Source organism: Acanthisitta chloris, unplaced genomic scaffold (genome assembly GCF_000695815.1).
Source record: "Acanthisitta chloris isolate BGI_N310 unplaced genomic scaffold, ASM69581v1 scaffold8288, whole genome shotgun sequence".
NCBI lineage: Eukaryota > Metazoa > Chordata > Aves > Passeriformes > Acanthisittidae > Acanthisitta > Acanthisitta chloris.
Window position 1 is genome coordinate 84,866 of NW_008688650.1, and position 24,394 is coordinate 109,259.

Sequence of the window (24,394 nt, forward strand, 5' to 3'; positions counted from 1 at the left end):
TTTAAGTGGCTGCAGTATACACAAAGAGAGTAACTTCTTAGGAGATATAATTATGTTATTCATGCATTATGCTTTGTTTCTATTCACTTCAACTGTCCATTTTGTAATGTAAACCAGACCAACTTACAGCAGCAAAGTATTTAACACTTCTCACGTGTCTTATATTCCTGTTCACATGAAAAGCTCACTCTCCATGTGTTTGGCACAAATAGTAAGTAAATTGAGAGAACTGCTGTAATTAGTTCTCCCAAACTTGGTTTTGTTTTGTAACACGTAACTGTCAACACTTCCTTTAAGTAAAGCCAAAGAGGAACACCTAAATTAGCAGCTCTAGAAATACATTTCTGAATGAGTTGTGGAATTTGGTATTTCACTAGTAGGATTTTTCTTGTCAAATTTACACTTGATTTCTAACACAATTTCTAACACAAATGAAAATGATAAGGACTCATGAATATTTATTATCAGCTCAGCCCTAGAATAAAGGGCTGATATTCTAAAGAGAAAGCAATTCCCATTAGTCTGGTGCCTGTTCTGCATTGTCATCAGTGTACAAAAGCCCCTCCCAGCCTTGCCCCTATCTGCACTGCAGATCTTCTGAATAAATCTTTTGGACCTGCAAAGCTTGAGTCACTGTGACATTCTCTGGTCACTTACACCAGCATAAAGCAAGCCAAAAGTTAGTGGGAAAATCTTTGGTCCAAAATTGCAAATAGGAGCATCTATTCCCAATCTTTTGGGGCTGAAGAGATTTTTAAAATTGTGTTTGCTGAAATATACATATGCATTAACAGCTTCAAAGGAAGGACCAGTCCAGAACACTTGGTGCACTTCTTAAGCTATGTTCCTGTCAATAAATTCAAGCTTAAAAAAATTCTTAGAAACGAGACTGGGAAGGTAGAACACACACACAAAAAGAAAATCTCTTGAACTCTGCTAGAAATTTATTTTGTAAAATTCAGAAATGGGCTTAAAAACTTCAGGCAAAAGCAAGCAAACTCTAAAATAGATACAATTTTTACCTACAAGGTGTGTTTTATGAGTACAGAGACTCAAATTTGTTAAGCAATTTACAATACTAATGTGCTTCTAATCTAAGAATATTAATACAAAGATTTTTTTCTTCACTACCAAATATAATAGACAGTACAACTTAGATGCAGCATCATCAGTAGGAGGGGAAAGCAGAGCACCAAGGTGTGACAGACACAAAGATGACAGTGCCAGTGCAATTATTGAGTATATGTTCTGTAGTTATTTGGATGTGCTAATTCACTGATTTTATTTGTAAATATGGTTTGTAGCACATTGCTTTCAGTCCTTGTGATATATCTTAATTGGTACTTGAATAAGATAAACCTAGCCCTGCAACCCTGATTCATCACAAAAGACATTTCATTATTGCTATTAGAGAGAGCACAATTCTGTCATTAAACACAGAAGAAGTTAGGAGACACCGTCGACACTATGTCACTAAATCAAATTGCAAATAACTTCCACCTACCTTCTGCGTTAACCGAGCTCCTGGTGCTAAGCACCTCCCAGGCCAGGAGAGGGAGCCCGTGGATCAGAAATTCTTGCAGCCTCAATTTAAATTTAGAATTAAGGTCCTCAACTTTACAACCTCTCTTAGCAAATCAAAGGAATATTCTCTCATAAAGCGTTACGAAGATAAGAAAATTAGCCACATTCTTCTAAACGTATGTTGTTAATCACCTCTTACTTTAGCTTACGAAGATAAGAAAATTAGCCACATCCTTCTAAAGGTATGTTGTTAATCACCTCTTACTTTAGATGAAACAGAGGCAGCTAAGGAATGATACAGATGAATATTAAAACCAGCAAGCAAAATCTGAAACTTCTAGTGGAAGGTAGAACATTTCTCAGACCAACTTTAACACCGAACTTGGAGTTAAGAAATGGATTATTCTGATTTTCAAAGTAACATCAGGTCCAGTAAGACAAGGCTTGATGGGTGATCACTTTTTAAATGAACCATACATGACTCACAGTTTCTTGTTTCGCTGGTTCTCCAATCCATTTCTTTAATAATATTCCAGCACATCTGCTGCTGCAGTGTTTATGAGTCAGCTACAAACAAGTTCTGTGCATTGGAGTACTCAAACCACCTACAATATTTATAACTTCTGTCAAGGATAGCAGTCAGGCTGAAAACAGCTAGGGGATTTCTATCATCTAAATGCCAACCATTTTTAAGGTAGGGGCACATGGTAGTTTAGGCAAGGATTCAAACAATTTATTTTAACGCATGGTGCAAACACCACAAAGAACATCCTTCTTCCATGCAATTTTGAACATACACAATACAGAAATTCCCAATATACGACTATCAATCTAACAAACAGGGAGGAGTGGGCAGCAGTGAAACTGTGGTTTTGGATAAGATGAAACAGTCACTGCCCACAGGTATGTCAACATAAAGAGATTTGTAAGCATCACCTTATAAGTGATGCTTCTAAGCAGCAATCAATCCCATTTTGATGAGGTGGGATTAAGCAACCAAAAACGAGTTTTGACACCTGCTGTAAACAAAGCAAAGGGGAGTTCACACATAACATCACGGTGGAGAAGGATCTGCCTTGCTTTACATCTTGCAAAAAGAATTAAAGGAACAAAATGGAAAAGGAAAGAGGAAGAGGAAGGGAAAACCCAACAGTCTTCTGGTTTACTTGAAAACACTGTCATTTAGCAGTGAAGATTGATTATGCAGACCAAACCACTAGCAATATCTTAGCATCTAACTGATTACATGAGGGAGGAAACCACTATTGAACCTGACAGTGCTGGAGAGCATGTCTGACCTTACAGCAGCCAGTGGAAGTGGAAGGTCAGACAAAGCTGTACAAGAGGCACAGCAGCCTGGGACAAAAACTGAACACCAGGAGCTGTTATTTTACAGGTGACTTCCTAGCCCCATCTAGAGGGTCCACCATTTCTCATCCCAAGCTTTCCACCAGGAGTTCTGCCTCTTCTATATTTTTTTTCTGTTTCATGTTCTAAAACCATAAAAATAATCACTGGTGTCATGGCAATCAAGCCCCAACTTAATATTGGAAACAGGCTTGTAATTAGCATTGAGAACAATTAGGAAAAAAATAAGACTAACTTGTTTGCTTTCTCTACTGAAAATTTGCTTCTCAGTGAGGTAAACATTCAACCTGCATTGTTTAATATCCTATTTTTTAAAAACTGAATTACTAACACAAGAATAATCTACAATTCTCAAATTTGGAACGGATTTGGTGTTTTCCAGGGACCAGGATGGTTATGGTTTCTGCAAAGAAAACTCCAAAACCTACTGGGGTTCTGCTGTTCCACACTGCAGACAACATGCTGGGCTCTTTTATTCTCTAACAAACAAGATAAAATTACCTTCTCAATTTAAACTTGCTATCCAAAATCAGGATCAGATGCTAATTTCATTTGTAGGGTGACAAATCTATTTATATAAAAATAACATATTTACAATACATCAGGGTACTGAGGGCCAAATACCTGTACTGCCAGTTGATATTATTATGGTTTGGCAGAAAGTTATGAAAACAGAACGTGCTGTTCAAATCTCCACACACAAGCAGGATATAGAAAGATTTCCCAGGAAGTGCAGCACAAATGAATTAAGGTCTATTGCATTGCCTTAATTTTTTCATATAAGAAAAAGGGTTGGGTTTTGCATCTGATTTTGCAAAGACTCACTGTTCCCTGGTGTACAAGGGAATAATTACTTTACGATGAGCTTTATGCCACTCTACTAAGACAATTAGTCATGTTGTCCTGTATTCTGCTTTGAATGCAAAAACATCTCACATTACTGCCATGTATTAAGGTCATTCTGGGTAACAATTTGTCCAGAGAAGTCATCTGAATCTCTGAGATGAGCAGCAGTGCAAATCTTTCCCACCAGCTCTTTCCCCATTGCTGGCCTAATTAATAAAGAAAAGCATTTCCCATTACATACAAGTTTTGAATATACAAAGCTGCATATTACTGAAATTATGCTTTAACCCTTGTTAGGTCTGACAATCCTCAAGAAAGGCAATGGTTTGAACTTCAACAAGACAAAGAACAGGCAGCCTGTGGTATTATTCAAGGGTTTGTAGCAACAGAGCAGAATGCAAAACAAGAGCAGCATGCAAATGAGCTGTCTTTCCTTAGACAAGATATATGGAAATCAGGCTAAGCAATTCACAGAATTTTCTTTTTTTTTTAATGTTAGGTGAACTTGATGAACAAAGTTTAGTGAAAAAAAGATGTCAGGAGAACGCAGTTTTTTCTTTAAAAATATAAAAGAGGGTTTTGTTGTAAACTGCCCTGGAATTTTAACTAGGAAAAGTTACAAGCTGGATTTAAAAATGTTTTCTTACTTTATTTTTCCTTTTAAGGATGCTCAAGATTTCTGTTCCAGTCTTCCTATTTGCTGGGCAAAACATACTGCATTTAGTGGACCCTCAGCTGTGATGTACCATGGGAGACTATAGCTGACTGAGGACCTGAACTTAATCAAAAGAGGAAGAGGATAACCATTGCAGAGCCATTTCCAAATCAGCAATCTCCTTCTGTTGAGTGAGAATTGGAGGTTTCAGATGCTAGGTTTTTCAACATAAGTCTGCTCTGTTCTTCCAAAACATACATATCCAATGAAGTTTTCAACTTAGTAAAAAACCTAGCTCTCTTCCTTTTCATTAGAGGAAAGTACATTACTGCTTTAGATTTAGCTCTTGAGAAGCAGCATGATTCCAGGGCTTTGCTGTGGCAGCTCCATCACTCTCAGTGCCACTGCTGAACATGGAATTCCTCATCTGCTCTGGAAGAGGAGAAATGTATGTGATCTCTTTCTCTTCATCTATCTTAGTGCTAAGCCACTTGTCCATATGATCCACCTACAGATGCATTCCCCTCCCACTGGGGCACTGTTAGGTAGATCTTAACCACATCTTCCACAATCAGGGAAAGTGCTGTATTACCCCCTGATAATGTCAGTGAACACAAAGTGCATTTAGTAGTGAAGACCAAGGGATGAACTTCATCCTTTAACTTAGCATTTGGTTTTAGTATAACAGGTTAAAAACAATTCAGCAACTATTTGTATATTCTGCATGCTGACTCAGAGTCTGCTGACTGACAGCTGCAGTGAGGCTTCCTTCAGCTCTCTGCTGGGCATGATAGGTGACAGCTGAGTGTCATGTTTAATATCCAAAAGATAGACTCAGAAATGGAATTGCCTCAATACCAGTGATTTCTTCACCTCAGGAGCTCAGCAGTTTGGTTTCACAGTTCAGTTTCTGTAAGGGCCAGTAAATCTATTGGTTTGTGTAATGCACTTACACATTTGCCAGACTGAGGCTGAACACATTTTACCTTTGGGAAGGTTGTGGATGTTTCAAGGTTCACAGCTGCAATGAAAAAGTCACCTCATTTTTCACTAAGGAAACAATGTCTATCAGCTAAGATGGCAACTATGTATTTATTTGGAATCACAAAAAATAAAGATCATATGCCTATTCACTGTCCTTGAGATTTAAAATATTGAAACCTAACTTCATTAAATGAATGGCAAAAATTAACATATAGTTCCTAGACCAGGAATCCATGTCAATTCAAAGTTAAAACTACTGAAATGATAATGTGTGATTAAGGCACTCTCTTCCCATGTGGAAAGCACTAAAAGCCTTGCTCAGAACCTGGAAACTCTATTTTAGGAAAAAATATTTCTCTTAAATAGCAAACATTCCATGTTTTTTTGAGTCAACTGTCATCAAAACATCCCTTCAATTATTCCCACACAAGAAAGAAAGAAAATACCAGTGAAGCATATTAAGCATACAGAAATCATAACCTGCATGATTCCTCTTCAGAACAAAAGTGTTAAACAAGAGCCCATAATTTTTTACAGACAAAATCAGACTTTCAAATTCTTATTTTTATGTAAAAAACAGGTTGGTTTTGGTGGGTTTTTTTGCTTCCTTATGTGCATGTAAATGCTAGCAAATCAAAATCAAATCCTTGCAGTGATGATACATGGTAAAAGGAAAAAGAAATTCAACAACCACCATTTTATATGCACAATGGTAACGTGCAGAAGAATATGTTTAATCTGATATGCATTCATTGAGGAAATTAAATCAGAATTATGGATTTAAGAGAAAATAAGGCTGGTTAGAAAACAAACTGATTTGGATATTTCTTTTGCAAGTTATTTTGTGAGTGATCTAAACATTGTCTTAACAGAAAAAGAAAAGGAAGATAATAAATCTTTTGAGAGCCATATGAAGTACCTGCTACACAGATGAGTCTGGGACACAACAGCAACAAAAAAGAGAGAAGGCACCTCCTCACCAGCCCTATAAATCTGTTTCTGCTGTATGTAAAGGGATGCTGATTTGTGAAAAAATGGAAGTTACTGAGGGTTATTCTTTAAGGTGAAAAAAGAAGCTGAAAGAACAGAATGAGGTTCACTTGCAACAAAAGGCTGACTTTTTCAGGCATCAAGTGGAATATCATAATTTCATTATACCAGGGTAATAAGACTACTTGCCTTAAGCATAAGAAGCAATTTAGGATGAAGCTGTCTCCTAAAACATTGAGGCAATGTGCCAGTGTAGATGAGGGAAGCAAAACATTCCACAAAATTTTAACAACACACATTAGTTCAAAAAAATCAAGTTCAACTAACATTTGTGATTTAGCTCTGTCAAGGATGAAAAATTAGGGACTTGAAACAGTAGAGGACTGAATTGTTCTTAACTTCCTTTCCCCACAGAGGCAAAATACAATGAATTCCTGCCAGGAAACCTTTTTAATATGTGATTTTTTTTTTTCCAACCTTACTTTGTGTATCTAAACGATATTTGAGTAGCTGCCTGCATTGCAAAGTTAAATTTATCCCAACACTGTTCCCAGCACAAGTAAACTCATCATTCTCTTCATACCCATGGTAACCACAGCTACCTTTTTGAGGGACCCTGGCAGAGACACCACTGCAACTGTGCTAACATGAGGAAGATGACGGGGACTGGAGACTTCATAAACACATTTGTCCGCCTTCACAGAGCCAGGCTCTACCTACTCTCTCTGCATGAGCTGGGAGAGACAGCTGGGAGGAGGAGGAGGAGGAGAAGGAGAAACTGAGCAGGCATCACTGCAGACCCAGCACTGCAGACCATAAGGACAAGCTTAAATGAGATCCCCAGCCTTACAACAAAGAATTATGGATGTTTGGCATGCCAGTGTCCTTAACTGCTCAGTCAGGGAAGAGTTTTGTCCATTCCAACAAGGACCTACTGAATACTTACTACACTTTGACAGAGCTGTTTCTGCAATTCAATGAGGTGACTTTCAGAAACTATTTCTGTCCATAAGCCAAACTGAATTGGAGTGAGGGCAAAATGCACAATGAGAAAAAAGCAGGTGTGAAACAACCTGTACAGGGCTGTGACATCCTCCTCCTACAGGGAGTCAACACATCTCATCATAATGCCTTATTTTAGTAACTTACAACACTCCTAAAGGTTCATGTGGTAGAAGAAGCTGGGTTTTTATTAAGTGATTCTTACTAAAACATTTATGTGAATGAGATGAATGCTAAAAACCCCTAAGCAAACAGGATTTGACAAACTTATTTTGAAAACAGACGGGTCTATGCTGTAGAGACAGAACCTGAAATTTGCAGCACGACAAAAAAAAGGAAACTCCCAATGGATACTGCACTTTCCCTCAAAACAGTGCAACTATGCAACAATTTACCAAATCAAAAGTTAATTAAAAAGCACTGTACATGATAAAAGGAGACATTGTTTAGTTTAAAGCAGAAAAAGCTCTGCTGTGAGGGATGCTCCATGCTGGAGCAGTTAGAGGAGCAGAACAGAGAACCTCTCCCTCCAGCTTTCCCAGCCACCTGTGGTGAGAATCTACTTCCAACAGCATGCAATCCCATAATCAGAATTAAAAACTACTGACATTACACTAGACTTAGTGTCTCTGATATCTGCTTTGGAGCTGCAAAATACCTAAAACTGATCCTTAAAGAGAGGAGAAACTGAAAGCTTTTATAGACCTCAGACCTGTGGATCAAGAAAAAACTGGGAGAAAACTCACACAGAAGACTCAAGCTGACCTCAACAGATTTCTCTCCCCCTCCTCCAAGGAGAAAAGTTTGCTCTTCTGGCATTGACAGAGCTCTCAAATAAGGTTACAGAGAGGGAATGATTTCACCAAGGAAGAGATTGGTGTTAATAGATGCGAAGAAGCAGCTGCTGATGATATCTGTGCTGGAAGGTCTCTCCCTTACCATTTGGGACCAAACAGAATGGTTTTCTTTACTGTGAAGGAAGACAGCAATTTTCTGTCAGAAGGACTCCATGGCTCACAAGTCATGTTTGTTTACATATCCTTTAAAATCTGCTCTAATTTACTCTGTATAGAAAGGTACATAGTCTGCATTTCATATTTCCTATCCTGTTCAGGTTGCAAAACCCTTGGAATAACCCACCCAAATGGACAGTTTTCTCCTAAATATGCTCTTTACTGATTTATGTCTAATTTCTTTACTGATTTTTTTCTTTAAACTGAAAAAAAGGGGGAGAGGGGAAGCCAAAACCCTGTGGGAAGCTTTTATGAAATGTACTTCCAGAAGCCCTGCTGTGCTGGCTCAGCTGCTGGCTGATCTGAATTCCAGGTATGCATTACACAGGTTTTTTTATTGGAAACGCTGGCTTATCAGAAAAGCAGTGCTGCCTTTGGATCATAAAGCTGGCTTTATGGTCTTTTTGAAGACCATAAAACTGGTTCAGTTAGCACACATGAATTCCCATCTAGTGTTGCAGTGCCCAATTTCATTGGCACGGGCAAAGCTACTCCTTTGCATCAGGATACTTAAGGCCTTAAAACTGCCATTTAGCTGGAGAGCTTATTTAAATAATTAACAGAACAAATGTGTGCATCTTCCTATGAATCATCACAAAAATAGCAAGAAAAACATTTTTCTTTACAATAAAATTATGTTCCTTCACTATAGTGCCATTTGACTACAACTGTTTGAACAAACCAGAACATTTGGGATCACATCCATTCCAAATAAGGATTCTCATCACGCCAGGACCTGACCCAATGGTTTTCACAGAAACCAACCCATGTTTACCCAGAAAAAGCCCTCACTCTGAAGCAGTGAAGCACTGTACTTCTTGAATACTGGAAACCTTTTCTCTCTGGCCTGGTGCCCAGTCACAACACATTGGAGGAATGAGTGTGTCTCATCATGACAACACACCAGGACTTGCCATTCCTTATGCACAAGGAACAGCATATGCATGGCACAAGAGAAGCTCATGACATGTGCTGCTTACATGATAGAAATATATTTGCACTGGAGAGGAAAGATGTTGTGCTAAGGCAGAGAGAGCATTATAGCTGGGCTGACTGAGCTGTTTGGGCTCACTGTCTGGGGAGAAAGAAGAAAAAGAATAGTATCATGAAAATTCTTTTTCTCACCTAAAAAAATCCAGAGGAGGTAACATATACTGAGACCTATATATGAAGCCTGGTGCTCAGCATCACACAACAGCATGACACTAGAACCTGATCAGATCATCCAGAAGTTTGCCAGCTCTTTATTCTGAGAGCTAATGTCTTGATCTTGTAATAATCCCAATTTTGAATAGATTCCTGCAGCCACATGGAGCCCAGTGATGCTGTGGGTATTTTGTCAAACTTTGTTTTAAGTGACCATTTGTTCAATCTGCAGAAAATGAAGGCAGTCAGTCATACTGTCATTTGAAGAATGTGTGGGTCCAGGTGTTGCAATATTTCTGAAACAGTAAGGGCATTAATAATGAGCTCCAATTATGATGGCTATATGTGGTGGATATAAGATCATTCTTCTTGGATGTCTAAATACCCAGCTGATTCCTACACTGAACCTTATCAGAATTCCTAAACCAAATAATTTCCAAAAATGTCTAGCCTTATCACTAAAAATCCACTTCAAGTGACACAGCTTCAAGTGTGCCTCCTACAACAAATCACAGCATGATGCTTGGTGTATTCATTCCAAACAGCAGCACTTTGCTGCTACAAAAGCAAGAGGTTTATACTATTCTGAATCACAGGACCAGAACAGGCAAGCAGAATGAAAAATGGAAGTACAAAAATATTTTTTTCTGTAAAAATGGGGGAAATGTCAGCCTACATCTGATGGAGAGCCACTGGCTGTAACAGCAGTCCTGACATCTTAAGTGGGGTCAGCACAGAATCCCGGGGAGTTACTCATTCACAAGGATGGTAACATCTATGGGCAGACTGTGGCTGAACAAAACCTGTATCCTCCACTGCAGCACAGTGAGCCAGCACACCTCACTACAGAGCACTTTGGAAATTCCCAGAGAATTCTTCACTGGAACATCTACCGATTATCCTGACACCTTCTTTAAGTCTTGCAAGTCTATTAAGAGGAAGGAGTTCATTGTCCCGACTCCATGAGGTACATGCCCAAATGTTGAACTCAGAAGTGGGTTTTGAAGGGATGTGGAATGTTGAGATGATTGAATTTTCAAAAATTGGAAACTGTAGCTTAATAATTTATTGCTCATTTAGCAGCTGTGCCTTTAACAATCAGCTGGCTTTTCATCTTCAAGCTTTTCATTTTGCTTATTTAAATGAAGGTGAAAGCAGGTGTCGCTTAACTGGAAGAGGCAGCTGCACCCCCAGCTTCAGTGAACCCATTTGTTCACTTTGACATTAGTGCACCAGGTAACTTTGCCCATGACTTCTGAGCTCTCAGAAACACCATGCAGGAGGGACTAGGGTGTAGTCATCTCCTGTTTCCATTTAAACTTTAAGTGATATGCAGGGCACTGCAGTGACAGCTCTTGCTCTTTGAAGCATTACTTTTGGGCAAAAGGGAACTACTCCCCTGGAGCAGCTGGAACTGATCCTCTCTACTCACTGGAGAAGGGAACAGTGAGGACTGGGCGGGACTTGGAGAATCTACTGCCTACAGGTCCAAAAGGCATTAAGGAGGCTTGCACTGAAACTATCAGTGATGAAGTGTGAATGAATGATACTCATCATTCCTCAAATCCTCAAATCCTCAAAAGGTTGGAGCTGCTTAACACTTGCATATTATGGTCCACTCTTTTTCAGAAAATTGAAACAAACCAGAGAAGGAAATGGATAACTAAATAAATAGGATATGCAAATTAAGAAAAGAATAGATATATGACAAATGGCTTCAGTAACAGTAGTTGCAATGATAAAAAGGAAGAGAAAGATTGGAATTACAACTTCTTATCTCCATCCCAAATACATTAAGGTCCATAGAAATGCACAGCCTGAAATATTAATGACACAAAGGCTGAAAAATGGTTGGGCATTAGGTACAGGAACAGTAAAATGACAACTTTTATTCTTTAACATGAGCAATGCTGCTATTACAAGACAAATAATAACATTTTGGAGGTAAAATTTAAAGGTTTCTCGGAATTAGAAGAAATGGAGATGTTACGCCAATGAAACATGGATAATCAACTATGCAAGTCATCAGACACAAAAATCCACCTCTCAACACTGTAGGCACTGCTGACCTTTTGGACTATGTGAGGAATGTAGATGAGCAGCACAGTGCTATCATTAAGCTAGTTAAAAGGCCACAAAAGAAGCAAAGCCATTAAAACATTAGCAAGAAAAAGATTATATAAAGCAGAAGCTTTACTAAAGCTGCACTAAAGTACATTTCACTGAAAATAAATGAAGCCCAATGAAGAGATGACTTCAGTATGAAACAGGTGTTTCACTATCCTTAGTTTTCAACCACATACACTAGCCTGATAATTATTTTTTATGGAATATGTTACTGCAGAGAATTCATGAAAAGACCCATTAAACAAACAAAAAAAGGCTTTTCCCTGGCTTCAGTTATTACCCTGATTTGAACTGCTGAGCAGCTGATATAGCATTATGCCACAGTGAGGTCCCTCACCCTTCCCTTTCCAAGAGGAAGGAGCAATACTAACACACTCTAACAAGCTGGTACAGCACCACAGCAATGTCATTAACCAAACATCTCAGTCATCAAACTAGAACAGATTATACCAAAATGAGCAGGATCTGCAACATCCAAATTATTAAGGCCTCTTTCTAATAATTAGGGCAAGGTGTTGTATGGATGCACACCAAGATGCGACATGAAGAACTGATAAAATTCCTCTCTGTTTTCCCTCTGATCTTCCTGAAGGACCATAGAATCATGGAATCAACCAGGTTGGAAGAGACTTCAAAGATCATCGAGTCCAACCCTACCGTGGTTACTAGACCATGGCACTAAGTGCCACATCCAGTGTCATCTTGAAAACCTCCAGGGATGGTGAATCCACCACCTCCCCGGGCAGCTCATTCCAATGCCTGATTACTCTCTTTGTAAAAAAAAAACCAAACAAGTTCAGCAATACAAAATTTATGCAACTTTTCTTTCTCTTACGAGAAAAGTGCAATTACCAGCTATTGTAAAACAATTATATTCAGGATACACAGGGGAAAACCCACAAATATAGCATGTTCTAAGATGAAAATGAGTTACAATGCAAATAATGACATTTTGAAGAAGGGAAGTAAATTCAATATATTTTAAAATAACAGTAAAAGGAATTAAGCAGACATTATTCTAAAACAATAAATCCCTCTTTATAACATAGCAAAGTTAAATCAAATTGAAAGTTTACAAGATCAACTGATTTCTCACCCATCAAAAGATAGAAGAAATCCAACCATAAACTTTCAGTGTACTAAGCAGACATCAACAAATTTTTGTTGATCTCTTCTCATCAGGGTAAACATTTTTATGTGAGAACATACCTTCTGCACCATATCACAATCTCTGTTAAGAATTTACCTTATGCTGTTCTGCTCCATCACCAAGTCTGAGTTTGCACCACAGCCATTTGGATCATGTTCTGCCCCAAAGAAGCACCATGATGAACTGTGACCATCATTATGGTCTCACAAAATATATTATTAACTTTCTCTGATGTACTCAGAAACAGACCTCAATTGCCAAAAATACAGCAACACAGTGATATACATGCACAGTCTAAAGACGAGCAGTGAACACAGGACATTTGTCTTCCTGTAACTGACAGCTAGAGAATCCAGTTTTGCTTTGGTCTCCAAGTTATTTTAAATGCAGCACTCAGAAGACTGGGGAAGGAAGAACCAAAGCAACAGGAATAAAACATACTATTGCATACCTCAGAACCTGCTCTGTTTATTTCACACTCAAACAGTTGAAAATACCTACTGCATTAAGAGACTAGTCAGGTAATTCGCCTACTCTTGATCTCTTATGAGTCCTTTTTTTTGACATTTTCTTATGTAGTAGAATACATTTCATTTCTGTAGCCCTTTTTCTGTCCTTTTTCTACTTATTAATACTGTTTTAGTCTAGTACTTTTCAAGGCAGTTTGAAACTAATGTAGCTTTTTTCCTGTTGGCAACTTTCCTCTTATAATAAAAAGGTAGTGACAATAAAAAAAATTGAATTAGAATAAAAAAAAATCAGAGGAGACATGTTCCTTTGGATTTTCTTCTCTCTGTGCAAGTCACATAAGTAATGGTAACACACAAATAGTGGACACATAGAAATTGTGTGACAGCATTTTTCTATGTATATTTAAAGCTTAGATGAGCTTATTGAAAATTTTCAACATATGAAAGTTGAATGCCTAAATTATTTAACCACAGCTATTTAATGAAGCAGAAAAACAGCTATCCTAATCAAGGTGTATTTATGTCAGCCCCTGAAAATCTGAAGCCTCTTGAAATCACTAAACCTATCTAAAAATTTACATTTAGCTTATAGAAAGACACTGAGGAACAGCAGCTTGTGTAAATGGCAGCGATAGTTGAAGACAATCTTATGGCAAGTGCTCAGCATCTTGCTAAACGAATACTTAGTCAAGGGCACTGATTATGGAAACACCAAAACAGGTATTAAAGTCTACCTTTACTCAAATTAGGCTTACTGCAAATGGTACCTCAGGCATGTGCATGGGCTGAAGGAGATTTTTCTCCCCAGACACCATGACAGAAAAAGCTATTTACTTTTACCAGATCTTAAGAGGGTAGAAGAAATCAGCTATTATTTTTGAGGTCTTTTAAGAAACATGTGCAGATGGGGAAGACATATCAATCTTAGATTCTCATAACCCATCTCTAAAATCATCTGAAACTGCCTCACATTGATTTTGAGATGTTTGAACTTTGAGGATGTTTGAACTTGAGCTACAGAGTATAAACAACAATCTTAGCAGTCAAGATGCTTTTTAGAAAACCCACTTTGGGCATGCAATGTGCAATTCTGACACAAGTGAAAGAAGAAAGGGAAAAGAAGATTCAGGTGCATTAAACATTGTTCCTTTATTTACAAACGAAAAATCAATATAACTATTTGATGTCTGATCATTTATTGTATTCCCTAGTAAACAAAGGCAATGTACCAGAGCAGGTTTAAAAATGCGTCTGTGTTTATGTACTGTATAATATTATCTTGCAGGATAAGTTTTTGGATAATAGACCAACACTTTTATTCAGGATGGGTTTCAGCTCCATTAATAATAAGCAGAAATTGCTTGCAACTGCATTTCTGTCCAGTGTCACCTGCATGCAAGAAAGTTTGCAATTACAGCTCCATAACACATGTGGACACAACCTGCACAGGTGTGTAGATAAACAGAGTTGCCACTGATTTACACCAGCTACTGATTCACACCAGCTGAATCTCACCACATTTTTTTTCAATGTGTTGCCTGTAAACACCCTCTCAAAGGCTAGAGGAGAGTCTGGAAATGAAAAATGCTTTCTTATAATCATAGCCCACTCAGCAACTGAAACACGGCAGATAGTAAAGAAACATTCCAACTCCAAAGCAAACCACAAAGCCATTGTTTTCAACTGAGCCATGTCTTAATTCGCTTTCTTTTTCCAATAGCCAATTACTCCTGTGTCTTGCACTACCAAGCTGATAATAAGCCAAGCTCTTGCAACGCTAGCCCAGCCACGCTCAACGTTTTGCTCAGAATTAGCAGACTGGACAGAAAAATCTGTCCATCAAGCAGATAACACCTATGTGCATCAGGTTCTGTGACTGGCTGTCCTGAAATCCAATCCTGCCCTTGAAAGGCAAGGATGGGGTTACACATTCATTTATTTGCTCTCCTCCTCTTCCCTCCTGCCACCAGCAGGTAGTTGCCCTGGCCCATGTCCCTAATCCACTGGTGAGTATTTTTATGACTTTAAACACGGATGAAAGGGAGGTTACACGTCCCCTTTTCTAATATAAATATTAACAGAATGTGATACATATATTTTTTAAGCCTCCTTTCCTGACACAGATAGGCAATATTCTTCTAGAAAATGTCATACATTTTTACAAGGTTGCTATTTTAAAATCCTAGGCCTTGCTTGTTCGCCCAGTACCATGTGGGTTTAATGATGTAAGCCAAACAACAGCACAAACTGTGGCTACTCAGATGTGGTGAGGACAGGGATTGTTTAGAAGTAAATGTGAATTAGCATCAAATACCTTGTGTCCTGTTATATCGGAAAAAAGACTATACATGCAATGATACAGAAGACAATATAGTGCAGTCAGAGAGAAAAAATTGAGCTGAAACTTCATAAAAAGAACTCTTAAAAATCACCAAACTCCTTTACAAAGCATGAATACATAGATTTACTTTGTTTTTAAAGTTCATTTAAAGGCTAATTTCCCTCATACTTGCCTAGTTTAGAATTACTTTCATTTGAAGTTTGGCATAAGACATAAAGCCCAGAAAGGAACCTTGTAAAAGTGGCATCAGTGCAAAACCTGCAGGCAACTGCAGTAAAATACTGAATAAGTGCTAACTACTTCAAAGTGAAGACCCACAGGTAGAGAAGCCTGTTATTTATTTAATTTCAGTGGTGCTAAAGAGAAGTAAAATATTTTGCATAGTGTTATGATAAAGCAAATGAGAGGTAAATTCATTAGCAGGATATAATACATTGCACTCCTCTCATTCTACTTACATGCTGTGTTATACAAGACAGAACTCAGCAGTAGGGTTTCTACTTAATTAGAGCTTCAGAAAAATCCTCTCATTTTCTTCATGAAGTCATTGGTGGGAGGAACATCAAAAGAGATGGGAGGAAAACACAAGCTGCTTATAGAAAACTCCTGCCTCTAAGGAAGAATTATCTATATTACAAAGATGAAGAGTCTTTTTCCAACCAGATTTATCATCTGCAATATAGGCAGCACCATAGATGCCAACAGAAAATAAGATTTCAGCTCGGGTCCTGCCTCACCAATACATCTAGTCCATCAGAGATGAATGAGCTGTGTTTCAGAGCCAAACTGAGTTTACTGAGTGACAGAAAAGTATGATTTGAATAACAAAACAGAAATAAAAGGCCAATAAATCTGAATAAGAACCTGATTATGCAGGTGAACTCCAAAACCCAATAGTTTAAATTACTCCTTCCTTGGGTTTAGCATTGCTAGCTTCCAAAAGAGTGTTATTAATACAATGTACCCAAAAGCATCTTTTCTTCAGGCTTGTCATAAGCTTAAAAGCTCTTAAAAGCCTTTATTTCAGGTTTTAGAGGATGTCACTGACATGAAGCAAATCTTCAGATACAGAACCATAGGGAGCTCTGCATCTTCACAAACACCTGTTAACATTAGTCAGGGAGGAAACACTCCTAGCCTGCATAACATGATACAAGACACTTCAGGCTTGTAGACATATAAATGTATGTGTATACATATATAAAAAATGATATTGCTAGCCTTTCAGATCTTCTACAACAGAAGTAACACTTCTGTTCCCCTTGAAAAGGAAAATACAAATTTTCATAGCCATCTGAAATAGCAAACTCTTGCAGGTCTTCCCTGTACAGCTCTGTGCAGAAAGCTAAGCATTTCTGGTGTCTCCCTTTGGCATATCAGGCTGCTGGGCTCAACAAATGGAGAGTGTCCTCTTTTAATTACTTTTTAATACTGTGCAGTATGGTACCCAACAGAGCAGTAGCATCCAATACCAGAGAGGAGGCCTCAGTTTCTTTGATATGCATGTCAGGAAACATAGAAGCTTCTGGCTGCAAATTCCTACTCCTGCTGTGACACATTACCTGCAGCATGATGCTCCTGCAGTGTGCATGCATCCCACAACCGTGTTTGCAGAGTGAATGCCCATTTACAGATAAAACAGCATTTAAATGCCATTGTCCTGCCTGTGCAGAGACCTACAAAGTGTCAGGAGAACTCTTTGTACAATATCCTTGCAGTGAAATCTAATTTGCAGTGTAGTTGGCACCAAGACTAAAGTTCAGCCAACGCACGGATTACTCCCTTATCAGGAAGGCTTCGGAGCCTGGGAGGAAAATTCACTTTGATCTGTAGAGGCTCTCAGAAACCTCACGTAAAGTGGAAAGGACAGAAATACCTTCCCACTTGAAAAAAAATTGCTGCAGAAGGAAAATAGAGCTAACACAAGAAATTCAGCTCTGATCTAGTTTGAATCTGTTAAGGACAGCAAGTATAAAAGCACATCCTTATGTAAGAATCAGAGTTGTAACCAAGTTGCTACTTCCAGTGTGGCTCAGTGTAAGGCATGCACAGGCATACTGCAGGCTGCTCAGAGTAATCAGCTTTAGCACTCTACTATTCATGCTGATCATCACCAGATCCAAGGAGCTGTCAATTCTCCCTAGTACAGGGCTAGCTTGAAGGCATTTGGTGCACCTTTTACTTCTAGACATAATCAAATTCTATATTTACAATGGCAGGCTGTCCTTGATCACAAAACCTCAAAGTTTGCATATAGAGATATGTATGCTAAGAAATGATAAACAGGAATAAACTACTGATAAAGATCTTAGCTACACCGTTTTAGAAGCCAAATGGTATTTCCCAATTTTGTGTAGTTTCATTTTGATTCAACACATTGCCTCACATACCCTTCCTATTATGCTTTTAGTGCTCAATGTGTACTTGACAAAGTACAGCATCAGCCCATCAGACTTATCACCTTGCAACAAAACCTGAACCTACTTTGTTTCAGAGAATGGCAAAGCAAACAGTTTGTGGGAAATGATGACACATCATCAGTTCAATACTTTAAGGTAAGAGACTTGATAGGTCTTATACACTGTAATCAAAACAACTAGCAACAAGACAAGAGGAAATGGCCTCAAGCTGCACCAGGGGAGGCTCAGGTTGGACACCAGGAAGAATTTCTTCACTGAAAGGATTGTCAAGCATTGGAACTGGTGGCCTAGGGAGATGGTGGAGTCACCATCCCTGGAAGTGTTCAGGAAATGACTGAATGTGACATTTAGTGCTGTCATTTAGTTGACAAGGTAGTGTTCGGTCAAAGGTTGGATTTGATGACCTTGGAGGTCTTTTCCAACCTTAATAATTTTATTCTATGATTCTACACTTTTGTTTCTTATTTTCTATGATGCACTTCTATCCAGAAAGTAACTTCAGTTTCAATACATAGGAAAAAAAGCAGGAGCAAAGACGTAAAAGTATACTGATTAAACCAAAACACCTTGGCATTAAGGCATTTTATTCATTGTTAAACCTCTTTGAAAAAGCAACTTACTTAAATGTGTGATTCCCATTTTATTTGGTAAGTACAGGGGTTTTTTAAAAGAGATTATCAACACTTTTAAGTATAGACAGAAAAAAGAATTCATATTATCGGATGCAAAGTGTGACAATAACAACTTGCAGCTTGCTTATTCAGCAACATCTCTAAGTCCAATTCTGAGAACAGATTCTGCATAAAAACCTTTGATATTTTATTGAGGCCTATGGTTGTAATGGAACCTGAGAATGTTTATGATAAACAGCTGCGATAACAGAAATAGAGAATCAGTTTATCTTATCGTTTAAAATCCCACAAATTGAAACAATACAAGTCAGGAAAGACAAGTATAAAGAGAAAAGGCCTTAACAAAACTGAAAGATTGACCTCTGTTCTTAATCTATTATATACAGTCACTTAATTAAGATGTCATTAAACATAAATAAACATCAGTCATAATGAGGAAGAAACGTGCAGTGTGATGGGTTTGCATCTACTTTTGCTATGTAGTGGTACCTCAGCCAGCAGTAGAGATAATCAAAAGCATTTAGAGAATCTCTCCTTGGCTTCCACTTGATAATCGCTGAAACAGCACATATACAATGAATTTTAATTTCATTTACATAATAATGGGAACTATACAATAGGAAATCAAACAGCCATTTAAGATTTTTAAACTGTTACTCGTGTTACATTTTATTCACTTTTCCTGGCTACTATTTCTTTGCGTTTTGCAACTTTCCTAATACAATGTAACCAATTCCCTAAAAGCCTCAAGCTGCAGCCTGGACTCCTACGTGTTAAGGACATTCAGCTATGGCTAATAACAACAGCAACAGATATGACATGGATTAATATACGTTTTATTTTAAATTATGTGTTTTAGAAGAACAAAAGGATTACTAGGTTAGTGTGAAGGTGAACTGTACCTTACACCATTTTCAGAAGACAAACCTCTGTTGTAAGAAAATCATCACTGGTGGATGTTGAAGATTTGGACTATGGGAAGACTTTCTGAAAGTGTCTTTTATTAGCTGATCTGTTTCTTTCACAGCTGTGTAAGTGTTCACTGTGTGGGAGTTAATTGTATTAGTTATCTGGTAAAACAACCTATTAATTTCGTACTATTAACTACTATACTATACATGATTCACTGGGGAATTAATGAATTTAATCCTTCTGTTCAAATACAAAACCAAACAAGAATAATCCTTTGTTTTATAACTTTTAAATAGATAACTTAAATTCTTAATGATGCTTAGAGTACATTAGGAAGGCACTTGCTGAAACTGTTTAGCTAAGGGGAACTAGACACTTCCATTAGACAGCCTAATTAATTGGGATTTAAAAATTTACTCTGATTTGCAATGGACCATAAAACTATCTGGTCCAAAATTTCACCCATTTATTTGAAGGTTTGTAAAAGATCAAGTTAAAGAAACAGTATAACTAAATTATCCCTTGTTATTTAAACACTGTTCTCAGTATTTGCAGCTGCAGTTTTAAAATAGAATTAAAAAACCTGGCAGGCCTCAAAACTCATCCTAGGTTGTATTTATCTTGGCATTTTAACACAAAAAAATTGCAATGATAGAGAAGAAAATAGAACTATACAGGTTTACAAAAGGCATACAAAAATAGGCTTATATATCTATCACTATCACTTTTTGCACTATATATCATGAGGTCTGCCAGGGGAGGTTTAGGTTGGATATTAAGAAGAGATTTTTTACAGAGAGAGTAGTCAGACATTGGAATGTGCTGCCCAGGGAGGTGGTGGATTCACCATCCCTGGAGGTTTTCAAGATGACACTGGATGTGGCACTTAGTGCCATGGTCTAGTAACCATGGTAGGACTGGACTCGATGATTCTTGAGGTCTCTTCCAACCTGGCTGATTCTATGATTCTGTGATACAGTACAAAAAAGGAAGCACTGATTTCTGCTGTTAGAAGTGGACTTTATTTCCTTAGCAAAAACAGTCACTAAAATTTTACCACAATAAATGAGATGAAACCCCAAAGAATATTTTATTGTTTTCAAAATTTCATGTTCTATAAATAAGGAGAAAATTTCATCTCGATAAATGAGAAGCATAATAAGTTAAGAAGGCAAAAGCAGGAAACTGGCCCAGAAGTTGCTAGCTTAAAATATACAAGCTGGCAAACAAATAAAGCAATGAGACACGTCACAGGAACTGCTCAGAACTGCTGCTTCCAGTCTGTGTTGCAGCACAGCTATTTTTCCACAGCACAGAATTTTCAGGATATTAGCCAAGAGGGCAGAATAACAAACCATTTTACAGAAAATGAGTTATTTTTATATTACAATCAAATAAAGTCTTGTTTTAGAGAGAGATTTCTTTTATGAGTCATTCCTAAAAGCAGTTGCTAAATTCCCTGATATCCCAACGACAGAGGTATACTACAAGTAATTCTGAGTAAAATAAAGAATGTAAATTCTATGAACACATTATCAAGACTTTCTTTCCCTCCCCATGGACCAAAAGAGAATATCAAATAAATCCTCTGCATTTGAAATAAATGGCTACTAACAAAATTACTTTTAAAAGCAAGAGGTATGCTCATGCTTCCCTTCTAAGTTTGTGGTCAGAAGCAAACCAGAGATTGGCAGGTTGAGAGAAGTTGCTCTTACAATGTTTTTTTTTCCCTGATGGCCACCCCACAGTACCAGGAACCACTCTGGCCCATCTGGGTGAGCAGTGACCTGAATAAACACACTTCCCAACAGCACAGCTCCCAGGAAGCATTGGAGTAAATATGAACCTTGATCAGGGAGCCAAGAAACATTCCTGAGCCTTTTTTAAGGGAACTGACAAACCCAGAGCACAATGGGAAAAAGTGCAAATTAAAATAAAGCCCCAAACAAACAAGCAAAACCCAAAAAACACAACCCTTGAAAAAACACTATGTAAATGATCACTATTCTTGAGATAAATTACCTCTTCTTTCACCCTCAATGAAGATGTGTCATCACTGCCTATGAGCAATCCACATACCTTATGAAGGCCCAACCAGGCTTCAGAAGCAGAAGTCAGGGACTCCTGTTGAACCTGAGTATAAGCATGATTCTGGATTTCCCATTCTGTTTCTCACCTCATTTCCTACCTTACTTCTCTTTTATATGTCACTCTTACAAAAACACTTGCCATTGACATGACAATATTAGTAGAATATTAATAAAGCACCATCCAGAGCTGTTGTTTCTGATCACTGGCAAAGTAAGGATGACAAAGGATTTCCATTGCTTTACATTTGGAAAGCTTTTTCCACAATTGTATAAAACCTTTCACTTAAAATAATAATTAGTTGAAAAAATATTAGAAACTGAACTTTTCACACAGTCTTCAAGCTAGGTACAGTTTACAGTTGACTAGGCTTCTGATCCTCAACTCTATTAGTAATTAAATCACTGACACAAAGAAATACATGAACATTTATGAATCAATCCTTTGTTGTTTTAGGCACATAACTTCAGCAATAAAGAACTCACCAGAAATATCCTTTCAAGTTGATCTTGAATGTCTTTCATTCCTGGAAAAGCAGCGACCCCTTGAATCATTTCTACAAAGATACAACCCACTCCCCTACAGAAGGAAAGAAAAAGAAAAGTATGCAACATTAGAAAGATTTCTTATAGACCAAGTGGCCAGCAACAATGCTTTTGTATCCTTTACCAGCAGTTAAATAATACTTTTTACCTTTCACTTTTTTAAAATCAATGCCAGGCTGAAGGCATGTGCATTTACCAAAACCAATGTATACAAATAAACACTTCTTGGGTGTTTGAAGGCAGTGCAGAGGTAGCAGGACTATTGTTGGTAAGTGTTGAGACCAGTTAAGGCACAGCAGCTGATCTCCATATGAGTGCTTCCCAAGCAGCACAGTCATGCTCCCAGATAAATCCTGGAGATATGGGAATGGCAGAGAGAGAGCACCCTTGGGAGAAGATGAATGGCAACAGGATGACAACATGGAAACATATGAGAAGGGCTGAGCATAGGAGGAGAATCTGGAAAAAGGTGAGTGAAAAGGAAGAGGGCATATGGCTGCTCATAGTCACTGAGCTAAGCTACTGCCCAAATGCTGATGACTCCTGGGATGGGCTTTCTTGGACTTTCTTGTCACCTCTTTCAGCATAAATGAAAGAAGCTCAAAGCCCACAGCTCTGGGGAGCTACTGACCCCATTCCCCAGAAGCACTGGCTGAGAGGTGTGACAGTGGGCTGAGCAGCCATGTGCTCCCCCTCTCTCCACCATGACAACCACCTCTTTACAGCTCCTGCTCTTGGTTTCTCTCAAAAAGTACTTCACACAAGTCCCTGTCATCCCACTGAGTTAAGCCAGTGGCAGATGTACTGGGAAATCAGAGGAAAAAAATATCTGAGACATACTAACTACATCACAACTAAAATGGATTCTCAATAGCTGAGGAAAGCTTCTGTGATGCTAACATTCCAGATAACCTGTGAACTTCCTGCATCTCAAAAGGAAAACAAATTACAAACTTGCATTTGTATCTTTTCTGGATGAAAAATCCTCAAGGGCTGCATGTTGCCTGAGCGTAAATTTAAGAGAAAACATCCCTCTTGGCTACCAATAGGATACAGAATTTGGTTATAAACTTTAACTTGTTCAATTACATTTTTCTACATACATTTTTCTGCAACTTCCATGTGCAAACATCTACGTGTGTCATACAACCATGTCTGTATAACTAACTGCATGAAAAATCCCTCACTCAAAACAATATGTTCAGCACTCCACAATATATATCAAAATGAAGCAAGAATTTGCAAAACTAACTATGGCACTCCCTCCCTCTGAAACTGGGAGTTGTGTTTCTGTGTCAGAAAATTCCAGCAATAACCTCTAATTTAACTTTGTTTCTAGAAGTAAATTATTTGGAATGTAGTAATTACATACCTTTTCATTGCTTATGCATCGTGATGATGCATTCAGAAAGCAGCATTTAATTTTAGGGATATGTGTGCATATATTGGTGAAGAAGTGGTTCTAGAATAACACAACTTAATGAAAACAGGTTGCATCTTTTCATTAAGGCTTGGGATGAGTATTTATAGATACCACTTAACTAAGATTATCAGCAGACAACCCATGTTTTACTCATCTCCGAAGGCTTTGACCAATACCCAATAATGAAACAATTTTACATTCCAGGACAGTAAGAGTTGATAGACAAACTTCTTGAAGAAGAAAATTAAATACACATTTTCTAATTCTATATCCTAAAGCATAGACACATTAAGCAAAGTTTCTCCTTAGGCATTGAAAAGTGGAAGAAAACTTTGGAAAGCAGAATTGTGGTCAAATTTTGGAGTAAATCAGGTGTTTCTAAAAAAGAGGTTAAAAGTTATGTTCCATATGCTTCTGCTGGTTACCAAATGAACAGAATTGATTAAACTGCCATTCATCATTTAGTCTGGTTAGTGCTTCATTAGGCACAGATAGGTACAATATTTCTCAGTCAAACACTTGTAAACAGTAACAGTGTCTCGGGCAAGGAAAAGCTCAAGATTTCAGCCAGTAGCCATTTATTCAAGATAAGCAATAAAGCAACTGAGTTAAGACTAAAGAAAAAAGGATTAGAGTTCTATTCATGTGACCAGAAAACAGGCATTTGATTAAACCAGTGTATCATTTGAGAGCATGTACTGCTGTCTGCAGAGAATCTTCATCTAGCTGTTTGAACAAAAATGCTGTAAAGGCAGCAG

The 24,394-nt window shown here is 37.9% G+C and overlaps 1 protein-coding gene across 1 annotated transcript in view; it reads right to left on the minus strand.

Annotated features, from left to right (window-relative positions):
- Positions 1 to 24,394, minus strand: part of CDK14 (cyclin-dependent kinase 14) — a gene marked incomplete at its 5' end in the record, with an annotated part of 89,825 nt that overhangs the window by 37,659 nt on the left and 27,772 nt on the right. The window contains one exon of the mRNA XM_009081111.1: positions 22,154 to 22,247. Coding sequence (XP_009079359.1) covers positions 22,154 to 22,247 — 94 coding nt within the window. The remainder of the gene's footprint in view (positions 1 to 22,153; positions 22,248 to 24,394) is intronic.